The sequence below is a fragment of the Pholis gunnellus genome, assembly GCF_910591455.1.
Source record: "Pholis gunnellus genome assembly, chromosome: 7".
NCBI classification, from domain to species: Eukaryota; Metazoa; Chordata; class Actinopteri; order Perciformes; family Pholidae; genus Pholis; species Pholis gunnellus.
Window position 1 is genome coordinate 5,482,112 of NC_136533.1, and position 18,360 is coordinate 5,500,471.

At 39.9% G+C, this 18,360-nt stretch overlaps 4 protein-coding genes across 8 annotated transcripts; 1 reads left to right on the plus strand and 3 right to left on the minus strand.

Annotated features, from left to right (window-relative positions):
- Positions 1 to 612: 612 nt before the first annotated feature.
- On the minus strand, positions 613 to 1,941 carry efcab10 (EF-hand calcium binding domain 10; the record flags this gene model as incomplete). The annotated part of the gene is made up of 4 exons (XM_079163302.1): positions 613 to 658; positions 766 to 856; positions 1,136 to 1,300; positions 1,839 to 1,941. 4 exons carry the CDS (start codon positions 1,939 to 1,941, stop codon positions 613 to 615), a joined length of 405 nt encoding a protein of 134 aa, XP_079019428.1.
- A 428-nt stretch (positions 1,942 to 2,369) lies between these two features.
- uqcc6 (ubiquinol-cytochrome c reductase complex assembly factor 6) lies at positions 2,370 to 3,810 on the minus strand. Of its 3 annotated transcripts, none has more exons than XM_079163098.1 (3): positions 3,704 to 3,810; positions 3,167 to 3,294; positions 2,370 to 2,802 (listed from the first exon to the last, which is right to left on the minus strand). In XM_079163098.1, exons 2-3 carry the CDS (start codon positions 3,272 to 3,274, stop codon positions 2,683 to 2,685), a joined length of 228 nt encoding a protein of 75 aa, XP_079019224.1. In that variant the 5' UTR covers positions 3,275 to 3,294; positions 3,704 to 3,810; the 3' UTR covers positions 2,370 to 2,682. The 3 variants fall into 3 exon arrangements, with proteins under 3 accessions (XP_079019224.1, XP_079019226.1, XP_079019225.1); XM_079163100.1 differs by having other exon boundaries at positions 3,565 to 3,802; XM_079163099.1 differs by having other exon boundaries at positions 3,530 to 3,802.
- A 569-nt stretch (positions 3,811 to 4,379) lies between these two features.
- On the plus strand, positions 4,380 to 9,399 carry tdg.2 (thymine DNA glycosylase, tandem duplicate 2). 2 transcript variants are annotated; one of them, XM_079163680.1, is made up of 10 exons: positions 4,380 to 4,775; positions 5,761 to 6,074; positions 6,614 to 6,813; positions 6,899 to 6,968; positions 7,565 to 7,700; positions 7,840 to 7,922; positions 8,034 to 8,128; positions 8,218 to 8,389; positions 8,546 to 8,702; positions 8,976 to 9,399. In XM_079163680.1, the coding sequence occupies exons 1-9, from the start codon at positions 4,687 to 4,689 to the stop codon at positions 8,650 to 8,652; spliced, it is 1,266 nt and encodes a 421-aa protein (XP_079019806.1). In that variant the 5' UTR covers positions 4,380 to 4,686; the 3' UTR covers positions 8,653 to 8,702; positions 8,976 to 9,399. The 2 variants fall into 2 exon arrangements, with proteins under 2 accessions (XP_079019806.1, XP_079019807.1); XM_079163681.1 differs by having other exon boundaries at positions 4,382 to 4,465.
- Positions 9,400 to 10,163: 764 nt separating this feature from the next.
- snx22 (sorting nexin 22) lies at positions 10,164 to 15,187 on the minus strand. 2 transcript variants are annotated; one of them, XM_079163700.1, is made up of 7 exons: positions 14,980 to 15,187; positions 13,474 to 13,557; positions 13,000 to 13,104; positions 12,107 to 12,201; positions 11,724 to 11,756; positions 10,925 to 10,995; positions 10,164 to 10,802 (listed from the first exon to the last, which is right to left on the minus strand). In XM_079163700.1, the coding sequence occupies exons 1-7, from the start codon at positions 15,064 to 15,066 to the stop codon at positions 10,690 to 10,692; spliced, it is 588 nt and encodes a 195-aa protein (XP_079019826.1). In that variant the 5' UTR covers positions 15,067 to 15,187; the 3' UTR covers positions 10,164 to 10,689. The 2 variants fall into 2 exon arrangements, with proteins under 2 accessions (XP_079019826.1, XP_079019825.1); XM_079163699.1 differs by having other exon boundaries at positions 10,910 to 10,995.
- Positions 15,188 to 18,360: the final 3,173 nt, after the last annotated feature.

Below are 18,360 nucleotides of genomic sequence, written 5' to 3' on the forward strand. Positions count from 1 at the left end.
TCATATTACTAATATTGGCATTAATAATAATAATACTATAAAAACATCAAATACAATTAAAAGCGTCTTCCTTTTCTTTTCAGATAGAGATCATGGAGGATACATACATAAATCACTCCCAACTTTCTGTTGACATCTATGTAGGTTGGATGGCGAGATGGATTTATTACTACATACAGTATTTATTAAGTTAGTTATTTTACACGAGTATTCATTATCATTATTATAAACTGTATTCATTATCCGGTTTTAGGAAAGGTTATGTGGAGCAAACCAAAGTATCCTCCTGTTTGGTGAAAACATACGTATGAGACATTGGTAAACTGACCAGTGGTGTTAATTTAATTAAACCACTGGGAAAGAATTTTGTTTTATAATGAAAATGAAAATAATCATCAATCAGGGTCCAGTTTTTAGAGGAAATTCCCCAAAAATATGAAACAGTAGTAAAAAGGCTGATAAGTGAAAATCACCAAAATCAGAAAACACATTAGCAGTTTAATAGAAAATGTGTTTAATCTACAAGACACAGCTCCACATCAAGCCCCAATGGCAACATACAAACGCATATCAACATCTAAATAACCGCTGAAGGGAACATCGAACAGAAGTTCACAGTTGTTCATATGTTGCTGAGCATCTCTTCAGGCCTTCAACCCTGTAACAACACAATGAGACAAAACAATCTTCATAACATGGTGAACTTTAAAACGCTGGTGAATATTGTCTTTGTAACGCTGTTCAGATTTTACAAGGTGCTCTTACGCTTCTGTTGTGAAGGTATCGCGGGATATTCTGTCTTCATTGACACCTTCGGGGCATTCGTTAATATCACTGATGCCCAGCGTGGTCAGAGCTGTGAGGAAAGGAGACTCTGTTAGTAGTTGTTTTAGTCCAAAGTGTCATTATTCATTATTTGATGATATTATATTCTGCTGTATGAAGCAATAATATGAAGGCAATCACTATTGTTTCTAAAACAGAAAGACTGAATGAATACCTGACAAATGCATGAAAACATTGTTTATCCTTTTCATGAGTGAGCTCAGATTTTTGTTGCTGATATAAATAACAATCACATATTTAATCATATTGAAAGTGAAGGCCTAATATACTGTCCATGTCCCGTGCTCACCCTGCTGGTATTGGGCCGTAGTGATGTATTTTTGATTGGTGGGGTCCAGTATCCCAAAGACTGCATCCAGGTTGGCTTTGTTGAACAGATTGGGCCCTTTTGTACCGCTCTGCTGAGCAATCTTCAGCTGCTCCAGCTGCTCCACAAGAAACTCTCTGGGTTTCTCTGAACGAAGGAATAAATCACAATTAATCACTGATATGAATGTGTCTGGTAATTAAAGTTAAATCATTGAACACTTTCAGGAAAAATATATGGAGCAACAATTTCAAAATTAATAAAATGCCATATAAACAATTACTAGTACGACAATGCAAAATACACTTGGTAGACAATATCAACACTTGGGTTCAAGTACATTTGTGTTGTGCTAACAATTGTAAGAAAAAGACAATGTTTTATATGTAATTGTGTCATTTTTTAAAACCACATTCAGGTTACTACAGGCAATAATAACCTATATAACGTTATGTATCTCATTATGTATATTTATTTCAGTGTATTAGCTAACCCTGTTTCCACTCTTTCCATCTAGCAACAGAAGTCCTAATCCAGTTAAATAAGGTATAGCCTGTAGCCTAAAGAGTGACTGACAAGCCATAACCAAACACGTGTTGTGTTCATTAGCCTGCCCATAGCACGTGTGTTATTAATGGAGTCAGCTCTCTAAAGAAACGAGAGGATGTTGGGTTGTTGCTCTAACCGGGTCTGTGAAAGAAGAGCATGCTGGTCAGGTTCTCCATGAGCTCTGGTATTTTGTGTTTCTTCAGGTAATCTGCGGCGTCTTGCTCTCTCTGAGTCGCCATCTTTTCCACTTCACTTGTGTTTACACTTGTTGCTATGATACGCCAACATCCAACCGCGCGGGCAAACGCACACACGTACACACGTTCGTGCTTGTTTATACTTATTAGGTCCCTCGATGCCATGATACATCCAGGCAGACTATAATAAAGTAAAATTATTACACACAACGTGATTTTCATTTTAATTGTGTATTTTGCATTACTGACGTTCCTCTGTGATGTTTTGAGGTTATTTGCTTCTTTTGTCTGACCAGCAGTCCAAAACCCCAAAATATGAAATCTACAACTAACTTATATAGAGAAAAGCAGTGCATCTTCACATCTCAGAAGCTGCAGATCAATTATCAAAATACTCCTCCATAATTGTTTGCGAGTTTGTCAGCAGCACTAACTTTTACCACAAAGTAATGACAAATGTTTGTTGTGATATCTTTATTTCAAGCGTATCCTAAAGGGAAAATACAATCAAAAGATATACGTTTGAATAGAATAGAATTATCTCATGACTTTTGTAGTTCATGTGCTCAAGAAGCCTTCCCTTACGATAGGATCCTTATCCCGAGTGTGTAGCATTTCGTTCCACTCATGTTTGCTAAAACAAACACAGAAAATGTCCACTTGCAGATGTCCAAGAAATGACTTTACTCCCGTAGCACGTCGCAGCCTCTAGCTGTTGGCAAAACATTGGACATAGTGCTTGATTCAGTGTGTCCATCAGACGGAGGACGTATAAGTCCAGGATCAGTCCACCTTTTGTTCTGCTTTAAGCTGCTGTAACACAGCCGTAGCTTCTTCTCTGACTTTGTAGCCCAGCAATTCAGTCTTTAGGTCCCCAGGCTTTGGCGGGACCTCTGGTATACTCTGAAAGATAAAAAAATAAAAATAAAAACAGGAAGAACTGTTAAACACATGCAGCAAGATTGGGCCTGTTTGGATGGGTGGTGTTGTATTATTATTAAACATCAACCGTAAGTCTGGCTTTAGTATCAATGGAAGAAAATCCTGATTGGTTGACCATCTTTGAGTAAATGCAACACTTTCACATCTACCATGTGGTGGCTGTCAAATTGCATTATAGGAAATGCTGGAAAACACTATAACATATAACATAGTGTGTGTTTATGTACCAGCACATATTATCCTATGTGTAATAACAGTAGCACTAAACAGCGATAGCCATGTACATGAGTGGTAAAAGACTTAAAAACATAATTTTGTCCCTCACCAGATCCGGTAGGTAGTACTGGTGGACGACCTGTGATCCTGCAAACATGGCCAGCATACTGGTACCCAACATTCTCAGGTAACGAGGCCAAGACACACCGGCTGGCATCTTCACAGAAAGTCCTCACCCTGGGGGAGACAAAAACAAGAGAAGAGATGTGTAAACAAACCAAAAGCTATATGTCAGAAAGAAGCATGCAATATGGTGTCAAATATTGTTTTTGCTAAATGAAAAGTCTCTACTAAAATTGTAAAACAATGCCTCATAATCAGGGCTATGCATCATAATATCAGACAGTATCATATTAGGGTTGTCTATTTAAGTAAAGTTCACTATTTTAGTATCTTATGCATGCACACATACCATATATGTATATACTGTATACGATTGTTAATCACCTGCGCAGTACATCCAGTGACACGGAAGCTAACGTTACTGTGTTTGTTAGCCGTGGTGTAATGTTAGGGCTAAAAACAAATAAATGTCGACACAGCCATAGACACAAGCTGACACATAATGGCGCTATTAAGACCTCACCTTGTTTATTTCAACGTATTTTAAATAACAGACCGCAATGTGAATCTAATTTTCACCATAGTAAATCCCAAATGTCTGTCATTGGGACTCAGGTCACGCTGTTAGCTAAAGCGGAGATAAAATATAAGAGAGAAGAGCTCTCACTCCGCGTCTATTTACGGATATCACAGAGGTACCGATTCCGTGTTATAATATATTTTAACTTACATTGTTGTGCCATTTAAAGACAAGTACATTGAATAAATTGACCCAAAAAATGTGGATGATCTGGAGGGTTCAGATATGGACTTTTCCCCATTTGTGTGTTTTTTGACTGGTCCTGTTTTCAATGCGGAGTGATGCACTTTAAGTAAACACACTACTATCTTTGACTGCTACGTTCGTCTGCAGTGTAAATTCGGGCTGGTGCTTTCATACGTACAAGATCTGCCGCCACCCAGCGGTAGTTTGTACGAACTCACACAGTCGATTTCCATACACTATAATTTCAAGATGTTAAAATTAAATAAATAGTGTGTGCTGTTTTACTTTGTAATTATCGATTATCGGTTGTAATAATATAGTTGCGCAACGTGACTAAAAATCCTAAATTATCCTTTTTAGTCAGACCCATGCAGTACACCTCCTGACCAAGAGGTGGCGGTAAGCGTTCACTCAACCTGCGCTAAATGAATTATTGAGCGTTTAAATGGTCTTTGTTTTGGGAGGAATCCCAGCCCCCAGTCTTCCTATTTGAAAACTAAAGAACAAAATGTATGACAGGTACGGTAGTTCGTTCAAATACCTTCATGTGTCGTTAACCTAGATGTCTCGTGCGGTTTCAAGACAGCCGTAGGACCGCGTAACGTTGTTGGCTAACTGTTAGCTAAACCTTCCATCTTCCTGTAGCAGCGTCCATAAGTCTTCTTTGTGTACCGTATGTGCTACAAACTCCACACAGCTCACATCTCCAGTGTGTATTGATGCTTTTGGCAGCAGAATGAATGTTAATGTATTCAAATAAGTCAACAGTTAAGATGGAAGAAAACCAGTATACATCACTGACGGTACCTACGGATTATTTTCAGCAGTGGTGAGTTGGTGTCGGAGGTGGCAGGTCATGGAAAACTTCTCATGTTTATCTCCCTGACGTCTTCATTTTCATGCATGAGATGGAGAAAAGAAATAAATAGCATTTGACACACGACATCATACATACCTGTATTCTTTGTATTCAGGCTTGTAGCAAGTGGCAGTGTAATTATTAAGGATATAACCATTTTGGCATAAATTGTCCTTTTTAAATGGGAAGTGGACCAACAGCTTGTATAAGAAGTACCCTGAGTTGTAATTCAATACATGTAATTAACTGGCAAATGTACTTGCCAGTTACAATGTAATGAGTTTGTACTCTGTACGCTGGTTTGGTAAATTGACAATGATATTTCTTAAATATTGGACTTGTTACTACATTATTGAGCAGTTATTACAACATGACTTGCTACAGGCTTCATATAAATACAGTGGCTCTTACGCAGCCTTTTCTGCCAACTGTGGAATGAACGGGACCATATGAGAAACTCTTGACCTGCAGTTGACTTCACATTAATCACAGTTGTTTGTATGTCTTCATTCCATTGCCTTACCTGAGCGCACAACAAAGTCGGTGTTAAACAGATTTGTGGATGCAATGAGTGTCGCAGGTTAGAGGCTGAAAAAAACAACCAATTAGAGCGAGGAAAACTACTTTTAGAGCTGGACTCGCATGCTCTTCACTGAATGAAATGCAGAGAATACAAACAGGTGTATATCAGCGCATGTGTGTTTGTAAGTATCGTGTCTTGTAAGTTTGCCTCAAAAACCACTTCTCCACGCACCCCATTGAGCACCAGACATAATTTGTCCTTCTTGCTTTGTCCGGGTCCCGTTTCGTTTTTCTTCTTTGGCTCACCTTCCTTTTCCTTCTCTCTTTAACTTTTACCTTCCTCCTCCTCCTCCTCCTCCTCCTCCTCCTCCTCCTCCTCCTCCTCCTCCTCCTCCTCCTCCTTCTCCTCTCTCGTGCACCCTCTGTTTTCTAGGTACCAGTCCAGCCAGCAGCACCCCGAGGCGCAGCATGTGATGTCATATCACAACATGGGCCACTACGCAGAAGGGCCCAGAGATGACCTCGTCATGGCCGAGCTGTCTGTCCACCGGGAACCAACTGCCTACCAGGAACCTTTTTACCAGAACTATAACCCCCCGGCCCAAAATCACTACCAGGAGCTGACCTACCAGCCGCACCTCAGGGAGCAGCAGCAGCAGCATCCTGCGCACCTGCACCACCAACATACAATACAGCAGCTGGAGCCGAGTGTTCAGCACCAACCTCAGCCTGCTGCTGCCGCTCAAGGTATGGAAGAGGTTATGGATCAAAGTAATTCATCCCCACACCCACAACAGGTTTTAAAAGAATGCATAGTGGCCGTTTACAATGCTCCAAATTCTTAGCCCACTTAGTCTGCAAGGTGTCTTGAGTTCTGACTCGTGGTCAAACTAATTTAAACCTCTTTGTGATGACCCAATGTGCTCACAGAAGCCAGGGAACGGTTGAACGAGGTTGCATCTTTCCCGATTCCAATACATATATTGTTTATCACTCCATTATTGCACATTACAACACGTTTCGATCCAAACCGAAGCAGACTTCATTTTCCAAAGAGTGTCACCTTCCAACTCTACTTTGTCATGTGCACTAAAAATACTGCACTACGGCACTATTACCTGTCGTAAATAACAAATAGCTGGTAGCACTTTAAGGCAACACGATACAAACTTAAATAATATCAGAAGTTAAGTAATATGCCACGCCAACATGAATGATTTTACCCAATACAAATACGGGTTTAATTGGCTCATACCGTTTGTTTTTGTTGCTCCTCTCTGTCCCAGTTGCGACTCCGGTGAAGAAGAAGAGAGGCCGGCCTCCAAAGCAGCCGGCAGAGGACGGCAAGACGCAGGAGGAGGAGAACGAGATCGAGGCCGCCAAAAAAGCCAAGAGGGCTCTCAACCGCTTCAACGGCATGTCGGTGGCCGAGGTTATGACCAAAACCCTGCCTGACGTCATCACCTACAATCTGGACATTCTGATAGTGAGCTATTTACTGGACAACTATTTGTGTATTTGTTTTTAATTAAAAAAAACACCTGGTAACACCTTCATGCTTCTCCCCTCAGATTGGAATTAACCCGGGACTATTGTCAGCCTTCAAAGGACGCCATTATCCAAACCCAGGAAACCATTTCTGTGAGTTTAAATCCAGGGAATACACAACATCCTTAACCCATACCTTAACCCACCGTGGGTCCGTCATCACAAACACTTGGCATGCAGCTCACATTTGTTCAGACTTCATATTTGCCCAGATGCTTAAATGCATCATGCTGAATTACAAAGAGCTTTTATAAAATGGTTTGTTTCGTGTGCAGCCATGAAAATGTTGTTTCAGGGTTTGAATATTTCGCTGCATGTAAGCTTCAGCGATTCACTGCAACAAGCAGACAATGCACAGAACAGTTTTGCTTCATCACTTTGACTTTTATACGTGCTCATTGAAACACTTAAGGGGTCGATAAAAAATGTAGAAATGCAATTTACAAATGTATCATCAACGGAGGTTTTTCTGACAGACAGGTTTTCTACTTTGCTCACTTTGCCTCAATCTCAGCACAAAAAAGACTTTTACTGTCCATCAGCTCACTGAATTATGTATTCCCGTAGATTCAGTGAAGCAACAATAACCTATTAAAAAACTAGTCTGGGTCCAGTGTTTTCGTAACTTATTTTATGTGTCTCGATAGCCGCTTGGCTAAATAAATGTCCAACTCTTCTCTCCTATCCAGGGAAATGTCTGTTTCTCTCTGGTCTAACTGACGAGCAGCTCAACTTCATGCATGACCAGAGCCTGCCGGAGACATACAGCATCGGCTTCACCAACATGGTGGAGAGGACCACGCCCGGCAGCAAGGACCTCTCCAGGTGAATACAAAAGAAATTGCACTGATCTATTAAGTTAGGGAGGAACTTCTGGGTAAGAATCGGCCGATGTCATCCAGTGTGTCCCTTGAAACAAACATCGATAATATTTTTCTGGTTTTATGTTTTCTTTTTGTCCCAGTAAGGAGATTCGAGAAGGAGGTCGACAGTTACTTGACAAGCTGCAGAAATACAAACCATTAATAGCAGCTTTTAATGGAAAAGGTAAACTTATTAAAACACTCGAAACTACTGAACTTTGAAGTGTTTAGATGGCTTATTCGTAAAGCCAACGGGTGAGTTTAACAGTGTGTTGACGTTTGTTGATTTTGGCAGGTATTTATGAAATATTCTGCAAAGAAACTTTTGGTGTGAAGGCGAAGAATCTCGAATTTGGTCTGCAGCCGTACAAAATCCCAGAAACTGAAACGGTACATTGAAGCAGCGCCCGGATCACTCTTGAAATGTGCTCAACAAAACAAACGACATGTATATTCACGGCATATTTCACGTCTCCTAGGTGTGCTACCTGATGCCATCATCAAGCCCTCGCTGTGCCCAGTTCCCCCGCGCGCAGGACAAGGTACATTTCTACATCAAGCTGAAGGAGCTGCGGGACCAGATGAAAGGCCTGATACCCAAGATCGAGGTGGAGGAGACGCAGTACTCGTTCGATCTGCATCTAGCAAAAGGTAAACGGCAACAACTGGATCGAAATACACTCCCTGAAATACACTCCCTGGCTCGTTTGGATTCAGAGACGTACGCGCTTACTGGGATTTTTGTACTGACATATCTGTGTCTTAGATGAAGATCTAACTCCTTTATGTTGCATTTTTGTTCCGCAGAGGATGCGAAGAGGATGGCAATCAAAGAGGAGCAGGTGGATCCAGAGTATGAAAGCTGTAGTGCGCTGCCTGGTGACGCGAGGCAAAGCAGCAACTCCACCAACTAAAGGAGGCCGAGGAGAGGAGAACAAACAGGCCTGTCTGCCGTAGCACACAGGTAGCGTAGGCACCATGTTAACATCATTATATTTAGATGGAATTAGAGGGACCTCAACCATCCTGGAAGTAAAAATGGATTTCTCGGAAAACCCTTCATATTTGAACTTTTAAGTTCACATAATTTGCAGTAAAACACATTTGACATCGTCCTTTTTTAAAATATCTTTTGGGTGGTTTCTAGAAGTCAAATAAATCTGCTGAACTGTCGATGACTTCTCCTTCTGCGAGCAGCACAACCCATCTTCTCGGTTTGCATTGTGGTGTGTTGCAGAAATGGACATTGTAGGCCAGTCAGCGGACAACATGACGCGGGACCACTGCAGCTGGAGAGGTTCGCTGAACAGATACCAGAAACCAGATAGCAGCTGTACTAGTAGCATGATGCATCAATGAGGTTGACAAACCTTCTGATGACACCACAAGAAAAGAGAAGTCATACCGTTTCCTGAGGCCTCGCAGTGTGACGCACAAGAGAGAAAGTGTCCATCACGGTTACATTTTCTAACTCTCAAACAGACTGCATGTTTTTGGTGTTATTTTTTATCACTATTTATTGCATTTTGTATGGTACATGTGTCCAGTGACTTATTTTTGTATTTTGAAAGAACGACATTTTATGATTTATCAGCTGTATAAATAGGTAATTGTACTCGGAGTTTGTAATCTGTAATTACAGAGTTATTAAATCTCTTCTAAAGCTGGTACGTTTATTGTCTCGTTGTTAAAAGCATTCATTTGAGGTTTTAATACACGGCCATCAGAAAGCACAATGAATGCTTCTTCTTGAGTGGAAAGTTGTATTTTTACATCTCCGTGATGAGAAGAGGAAGATTTATTTATTTTGATCATTCGCTCGCTATTTCACTTGTTTCCTTCCCAGCAAATAAATACACTGACACACTAAATACAATGTATTAAACACTATTATTATAATAATAATAATAATAATAATAATAACGGGGCATGGAAGACGACTTTAAAAAGGAGGAGACCCGACTGGTTGGTACGCACAGAGCATGAGGCAGAAAAAGTCCACCATAAAAGTCGGCAATCAAACTTACATTATTTAGTTATACGCTGCAAATGATTAACACTGTACCTGCATGACACCTGCATAAACAATGTTTCTGACAAACAAGCGTTATTCTGAGCAGTGCGCCTTCAAATCAGCACAATCTTTAACATCTACAGCAGTAAAATGCAACGTACCGGTTGATACTGTCAGTACATTTTGCTGATACTTTTACTCAAGTGAAGGATCTGAATATTTCTTCCACCACTGACTGTAGTATTCTGTGGTTCTACTGACATTTAATTGTCTAATAAGCAAAACGAATGATACCAGTTTGTCTCACAGGGCGCGGTGGGGCGTCCATCGTTGTTATATTAAAAATATGTAAGTAATGTGTTTCGACAGAAAAAAATCACTTGTCCTGCAGCTCAGTTTAAACTAGAAAAACAGGATGCATCGTGTTTATTATTTATTATAATTTCAATACAAACATGATGTAAAAGTACAAATCATTTGTTTACACTAAAAAATGCTTTAAAATACCACGGCCGAAAAAAAGTCTGACTGTGTTTGACCTAATACTTATGTACACATTTGTTACAGCCTCCATAAACTCAAATTACTACAAATACATATGAATGTAAGAAACTTCTATACACAAGTCTGAATCAACTGTGACAAAAATGTATCCTAAAATAAAAAGGTAACTCTTTCTGCTGCCTGGATTTCAAGTTGTTTTCTACACCCTCACACTGCTCCTTTATTTTAAACTTAAACTAAGCTACAGTGGTAAAATGAATAAAAGAAATGTCTTCTTGTGGACACATCATCGAGACACCTTTAAAAACAGTTTGTATGCTACTTAGACTAAAACCACAGACGCATATACTGAGTGACTGAGTTTTTTTTGGCATCATGCCTTTTCTTTAATCTTCCTTGCTGGCATTGACATCCTCCATGTGATCTCAGGCCCCTATATAGAGGTGGGGGGGTCGGGCTCGGTGAGAACGGGAGCCGTGAAGCTGACCCGGACGTCCCGGGTATAAAAACCCTGAAGAACCCCGTCCACGACAACATCCGGGAGATCTGCAGGACGAGACGAGAGCTCAGAGTTATTAGTCGGAATGAGGTCGTCACGCTTTTTAATGCTTTCAAATTCAACACTACACAAGAACAGAGTCAGCAGCGGTTACCGTGTGTCGTTCTACCTGATGTGCAGTCGGAGACATAAGGATCCTTAAAGAATCCCAACACTCGCTGATTTGGTAACTTCTGATAACTGAGGAAACAAAAGTAATATATTAGCCTTACGCAACATTAATACTTCAAACTTTAAGATGTGTATACCAACTTTCATCATTGTTGTGAAACACATATGTGAGTATAACTGTCATGTTATGTTCATATTCTGGTTAAGTTGAAGGTGCCAGAAGCAGGATAAGGGGGTTGGGTGCTGGAACAGACGTTTGTATGATATAAAACAGGACCAAACGTGTTATCAAGGAGGGAGCACTGAATCCAGGGGCCCTCGAATGCAATGACTTATGTTGTGCAATGACAATCACGGCCGTAACGCTCTGCAGACAGAAGAAGTTAAAAAAGTATGGTGGCCTGGATGTGTTGATTTGTGGAGCGGCATCCAGACTAGAGACGGGAAACTGTCTGATGGCATTAGTATCAATAAACTCGTATCAATTCCCATCCCTAATCAATACGCTGGGAGTGTGTCAGCTGACATAAAAAAAATAATACATGCAGATGTTTTGAAGCATGTCGTCTTTCCACAGATTCTATCATATTTTCTTTTCACACCTCTTGAGTTTCATCATTCTCAAAAGGAAAGATATAAAACGTTTTATATTGTGGTCATGAAAATGCTCCCCTCATCACTGAAGTAATGGTGTTGCAGAGACCACAAGAGTAATCGGTGCACAATAGCTCCACCACCATCTGTCTAGTGGACACGGTGCACATACTGCACCACACAAACACCAGTAGAGAGCTCACCTGTAATCCTGACTGTCCAAGTCATCAAGTGATCTGAAATAATAAAAAAAAAAAACTATTACAGATTTCCTGAAAAGACAGTCAAAATAAAGGGTCATGAATACGACTTTAAAGAAATATTACAGACGCTACTCTGTGATACATTCAGTAATTGCCTTTCGTTTATAAATATGGTCTTTTAGAAAGAGGCTGATCCCACACAGAACACTACTGTCCTTCCTTTAATGGGACCAGTGGCTGCTCCACAACACTGGGAGAAATGTTTTACTATGTTGCCGCATTGCCCCCCAATCCCCAAAAATAGAGGGCCTAAATGTAGCAGCGTGTCCAGCATCTCTGGGTCAGAAGAGTCTGTCAGAAGACTGAAGGACTGAAGGACTTACTCCATGCTGCTGACCTTGATCCCCGTGTGAAAGTGCTTGACGTGGAGGAAGTCCAGCAGCACCTGCGGCACGTCTTCGTCTTGGTAGATGACGTCCTGATGCAACAGAGAACAATCCCGACTTGTAAAAAAAATGTGTTTCTGGCTCAAATCATTTTAAGGATGTGAAATGTCGTGTCATGCGTGATGTCAAAGCTTTTGTTGAGTAAAGAAAGTTTTTTTAGTCTTTTGACTCTTGAACAGCTGTTTGCTGTCTCAGAGAAGCCAAATCTTCTTTGTGGTTTATTTACTTATTTTTTCTTTGTTTTATATTTTGTCTCCACTTATCTCCTTCTTTTACTTTTCCTTTTCCTGTAAAATACTTTTTAACAGAAAATATTAATAGTTTTAAACAGAAACCCATCTATTCAGTCTGGCTTTTATCTAGTGTTTTATAAGTTGTTGTCTTTTATTATTAATGCTTATTATGCAGTTTGATTTTTATACAGTGTTTTAGTATTTATACATATTTTATTTCATCTAATTTTACTTTATTAACATTTTCCTGTTTTACAATAATCCATTTATTCAGTGTAGTATTATATTTTTCTTATTTTCCCTGACTTAATGTGCATTAGTCTCCTCATCTTTCCATTTTCGTCTGGTCAAAGATTTGTAAAGCACTTTTGATTTGCTTGAAAGATGCTATATAAATAAAACTTGACTGATTGATTTGAACTTGTGTTTTGAAAAGTGCGACATAAATTAAAGTTTTGTCGCTCGCTTAGTGAGGTCAAAAACCCCGGATGGAGATTCCCGTCTTGCACAATGGCACTCGGGCATCACAGAGAGCTGCTGCTGAAGGATATCGGGCTGAAGAAGTTGCCGCCACACTGGACTGGATGGACGTGTTACCTGGACGTAGTCCTCCAGCTCCTGCCTCCTCTGCTCCAGAGGTTTGGTCCTCATATGGTGGTTCCTTTTGCTCGGGAAATCTGGAGTCTGGATGATCTTCCTGAGCTGCAGGAACCACAAGAACAAATCTACGTGACGACACAAAATAGCTGAAATTGAACAGTAGCTGTTGACCAACAGAAGCACTTTTCTGAATGGGCCCGCGCGTGTGTGAGCATGATTCACTTCTTACTGTTTGTTTCACACTAAGGGAGGTGAAAACTTTCCTATAACATCATGGGTACTGTTATTGGAATAATATTACATTTGAAGAATCTCAATGCATATTCTTACAAATTCCTTGTGATCTTAAATCCATGTAACGGTCTTATTTTGAGTTATTAAACATCTCATAACATAATATGCAGCGGTCCAAACAGGAAACAGTCAATAATTCAACAACGTTGGATTCATTGTGACCCTAAAGCGACTTACTTTTCTGTGGAGAGTCTGGAACTCGCTGCTTCTACGGAGCACAAAATGTTTCCTCCCGTGAAACAAGACTTCAACTCTGAAACGCTGCAAACAAAAGAGGATTTAATCACAATCTGTCATTTAGTGAATTTAATGTTTGTCAGGTTGGACATTTAAATTAATTTCAGGATGTAAAATTGAGGACTTAAATCAACTTGATGCCTTGAGATTCTTACAATCTTATTTTTTGGTTTTAAACTATTTTAGCATATTATTCCTTCGAAGTTTGCATCATAATAAACATAATTTCTCCTCCAGGAGGAGGTACAGAGCTGCAGATTTACTCTCAAGAAATGAGTGTAACAGTAGACGAGCATGGACGGCCCTTTGATACATCTCATTACACTGTTTGTATGATATACTACCGTTTATCATGTCTGCTTATGTGATTGTTTCTGATTTCTCGCGTGGCTCTTCGTTTCAAACATCAATATAATTATTGACATCTTGGTTTACAACTAATACGGTGTCCTTTGCTTCATGAATGAATTAGAGGCAAAATGTTTTTGTTTTTTTTAATAAATAAAAAAAACAATGAGAATCAGGATTTAAAAAGTAATAAAAAAAGAGCATTGTGCTGCACTGGAGAACAAATAGCAGGACGTCCTCGTCATACGGTTCCTGCTTATATACTTTATCAGTAATGTCAACAGTAAGTAACACGAGCCAACGTCTTGTGTTCTCAGACTGAGATGATAAAACCAAACAGAGCTCAGTTCAGCACACTGCAGAAATTCCCCAGGTTAGTGTCGTTTATTTTATCAGTTTAAAATGTAGGTGTGAATGCAATTTATTACAGTTCATAACTAGGGGACTGTTCTCTGTGTGTGTGTGTGTGTGTGTGTGTGTGTGTGTGTGTGTGTGTGTGTGTGTGTGTGTGTGTGTGTGTGTGTGTGTGTGTGTGTGTGTGTGTGTATTCAGGGAGAGGGGGAAGGGCATTCATATTGTGTGTTTTATGTTTTTAGTGTATAGCTTTTTTTATATGATAATTTGACTGTAAAGTGTCTTTTGAGTATTCTGGAAAGCGCTCTATAAATAAAATCTATTATTATTATTATACTGTGGTGAAGTATAAAGTAGCAACAAAATGGAAATACTCAAGGACGGTACAAGTACCTCAAAGTTGTACTTAAGTAAGACTACAGTACGCGACTATCACCATTGTTATTTATTTCAAAGCTACATTAAAACGCTCCATTGATATTTCGATAGTTTTGATGTCTTTGGGTATTTCTTGCACCGCTGGAGGGAAAATCCTGAGCTGAGCTCACGTTCTACCTGCAGGTTACCTGGCTCACCTGGCTCACCTGGTGTCGCAGTTCACCTTTATCACCAAACTAGACACGCGGCAGGTTCGAGCAGAAACAACGTGAATATGAAGGAAGAACAAGTGAACGTGTTGCTACGCCGCCGAGAACAAAAAGCGACCAAAAGTTAAAGTGACAACAGATCAAACGGCGTCCTCACCTTTCTGGTCTTCCCCGACTCGTCCACTTCCCTCTCCATCGATGGTATCGATACTTCAATCATCGGGAAATCTTCCACCCACACCATCGGACTCGATCAACAGTCTGGGATCAACTTTCTGCAGCTGAAGAGTAACTTCACGCGGGGATTTTTCTTCTTCTCCGCGTTCAGGAACTGAAAAAAAAAACCTCAGATCCGTGCCCGTCCGTGCGTCGGTAGTCGGTCTCTTCCTGAGCTCCACCTACACACTAATTGGAGGAACACAACCACAAGGCGCGTTCAGGGACGTTAAAGGTGCAGTCCAACTTTTAGGGATCAACACCCAGGTTGCTGCTGCTGCTGCGGAGGGAAATGCAAAGTCAGCAGTTTGGTTCACATGACCGACACAACAACAACACAGAGCTGGAGTTTGCTGTCTGGAGCTTTCTAGTGTGAGGTTTAGTGGGTTCAAGTGATGCACTTAAGTATCATGTTGAGGTACATTACTGAAGTATTTCATTTTCTGCCACTTTATACCTGTACTACACCACAATTCAGAGGCAACTATTGTATTTGTTACGCCACAACTTAAGTCACTTTGCAGATTCATATTAACAATACAGAATACTATAAACAAATGAATTATGATGTGTTACAAGAGGTTAAGATAAAATGGGACTTAATTGGATATTCAGGACATACAAAGACATTCAAATTAGCCCCGCCTTTACCTGCAACATTAAAGTGCATGATGAATAACTTTACCTTTGGCATGAAAGGTATATTTTGATGCTCATACTTAGTTGCACTCTTACTCAAGTAAAATTTGATTCTCCATATTCTACTTTTCTTTCATTTAAACAGTAAATGTAAAAATCTGAATTTGCAAAGTAGCTAGTGTCAGTTTCAGAATATGTGGCCAATAATTTACATCATTCAAATCCGCACCGTGGTTTTCTTTTTTTCACTCTGCCACTGCGACGTGAAGTAGCCATCATATAAGAAAACACCAGCCAGCATTAAAAATAAAGAAGAATCGTATTTTAAACTCTGATCTTTGACACAGCGTACAGTTGGAGCTCATAAAGCACATTTATAGAGAGGAAGCACCTGATCTCAGGTCAGGACACAGTCCTTATCTTTAAGACTAGTCCTGCAGTAAAGAACAGCTCCACAATCAAAAATAGAAATTCACATGACCTCTAACTGTCTATCTCACTAGTACAGAAATGAATAACAAAGTGAGTGAAGTATTAAACAGCCACTAAAGCATCAACATGATGACAACTAAGAAAACTTAATTAGCTGGTTAATAAGTAAACCGTGAGTTGTTTATCAATCCAAATGTTCAGACTCCACCCACATATAACTTAAATCATCTGATACTGTAATAAATATGTATAACAGCCCATCAGAGGTGGGTAAGCTGTGTTTTCTAAGTAAAAAGGTGAATAAACTGAAGGCCATTGGGTTTAAAAACAAAACAAAAAAACAGCCTTCTGAGAGCAACAACGACAAATGTCACTTTCAAATCCAGGTTCACTTCCCACAGAGCTTGAAACACAAAGTAAAACAAAAAACAATCCATTGGATATAAATAGGGATGTAAACCCAGACCACATAACACAAAACTACTCGCATCCTCTCAGGATGGCTGCTCTGAATTCTTTAGTAGGAAAAGATACTTCCCGATCTTAAAGTATGAAGAGAATCTGCTCTTTTTTCCTGCCTCGGTTCATTTTTTTTCTAGTTCAACGCTTAAATAGCACACCCAGATGATTTTCCACATGTCGATCTCAACCACAATCACATGCTCTTGTCTGTGACTCGTGATCATGGGGTTTATATCTTCCCATATACAGCTGACTTAAGCAGCTCTATGTGAGGATATGTGACCTTTATAGAGTCACAGCACGGTTTAAAAATATAACAGCCGGTTCGTCATCGCCGTGTTTTACTACGACTCATGTGAATCCTCATTGTGTCTGAAGTCACACTGTCAGCAGATACGGGCCGTACACATTAACAAAAAGGAAGTCAGTCTTGGTCTTGTTGCTGTAACATAGACTTCTAAAGTGAAATCATTGTTTCATGTTTGTTTGTATGTTGGATAAGAGACACTGGTCTGTGAAATTGTTTTTTGCGCTGCTTTGATTTTAGCTTTCTCTCTCACTACAGCAATGAGAGTTTAAAGGGTTTTAGAGGATAACAAGAGTTGCACACACCATAAAGGATGTTACGATGTTTTCATCACTATTACATGTCACTATTACATGTCACTATTACAAGGCTACTCAAGTAGCCTTGAGTAGAAATGTATCTATTTTGGAGTCACATTCATTTAGTTAGTTAGTTAGTTATCTTCATTTAAAGGACTAGTTTGGCATTTTGGTAAATGCACTCTTTCGCTGTCTTGCTGCGAGTTAGATGAGAAGATTCAGGTCATCGTTGTAACTAAATATGAAGCTACAGCCAGGAGACGGTTAGCTTAGCTTAGCATAAAGACTGGAAACAGGGGGGAACAGCTAGCCTAGCACGGCATTACTGCATCCAGGCGAACAACATAATCCAGCACAAACAACTTGTCATTTTGTTTTTTTTACTTTGGATTAAACACACAAGTTTTGAATTGGTAATCAGTGATTTTTTATAGGTGCTGGTATGCAATGTCTTTTCCCGTGGACAGAGCCAACTCTCTGTTTCCCCCTGTTTGTAGACTTTATGCTAAGCTAACTGGCTGTAGCTTCATTATCAAAGGGCAGATATTAGAGTGTTATTGATCTTTTAGACCTCATTGTTTCCCTCATGCACACACCTGTTTCCATTTCCCTAATGAGCTCCCCAGATTAACTACAAGCCGCTTTCTCTCCTGTCTACTGTGAATTCTGTCTTTGTGGCCTTCCTGATAATCATTTCTGTGTCTGTTGTGATCACTTGACTGCCTTTTTAAACCTTTTTTTGCCTCCCTGCCTCGCCCTTGTGCTTTGTTCACCTTTGTTTGGATTGTAACCTGATGCCAAAACAATAAAGCTTTTAATTCAAACTGTCCGCCTGAGTTATGCATCCAGTCGACCATAGGCCTTTTTTCACAGATGTCACAGTTTGACATGTTGCTGTAAGAAATGAAAAATCTAATTAATGATGAATAGATTCCATTTAGCAGATTTGAATGCAGGTATTACACACGCTGGCTCACTGTAACTATGGGACACTTGAGTATATAACTGAGCCATCTTTAGTTTTATCAGTCTCACCTGTGCTTTTCCCACTCTGACAAGTCAAATTACTTTCGGTTGATCAGGACATCATTTAAATTGTAACATGATCTTGTGAACCAGGCGCATCATTGTGTAAATCATATCGTTTGAAAGCTGAAATCAGGAAGTTGTTTTACAAGAGAAG

What these genes read in the sequence shown, in the direction of transcription:
- uqcc6 (XM_079163098.1), bottom strand. Translation starts at nt 3,274, where the DNA reads ATGCCAGCCGGTGTGTCTTGGCCTCGTTACCTGAGAATGTTGGGTACC. An exon ending in AGTACTACCTACCGGATCTG is followed by an intron (nt 2,803 to 3,166) that starts GTGAGGGACAAA and finishes TTTATCTTTCAG; the next exon opens with AGTATACCAGAGGTCCCGCC.
- tdg.2 (XM_079163680.1), top strand. Translation starts at nt 4,687, where the DNA reads ATGTTAATGTATTCAAATAAGTCAACAGTTAAGATGGAAGAAAACCAG. An exon ending in GCCTGCTGCTGCCGCTCAAG is followed by an intron (nt 6,075 to 6,613) that starts GTATGGAAGAGG and finishes TCTCTGTCCCAG; the next exon opens with TTGCGACTCCGGTGAAGAAG. An exon ending in CGATCTGCATCTAGCAAAAG is followed by an intron (nt 8,390 to 8,545) that starts GTAAACGGCAAC and finishes TTTGTTCCGCAG; the next exon opens with AGGATGCGAAGAGGATGGCA.
- snx22 (XM_079163699.1), bottom strand. Translation starts at nt 15,066, where the DNA reads ATGGTGTGGGTGGAAGATTTCCCGATGATTGAAGTATCGATACCATCG. An exon ending in AGCTGGAGGACTACGTCCAG is followed by an intron (nt 12,202 to 12,999) that starts GTAACACGTCCA and finishes CTGTTGCATCAG; the next exon opens with GACGTCATCTACCAAGACGA. An exon ending in TTGGACAGTCAGGATTACAG is followed by an intron (nt 10,996 to 11,723) that starts GTGAGCTCTCTA and finishes TTGTTTCCTCAG; the next exon opens with TTATCAGAAGTTACCAAATC.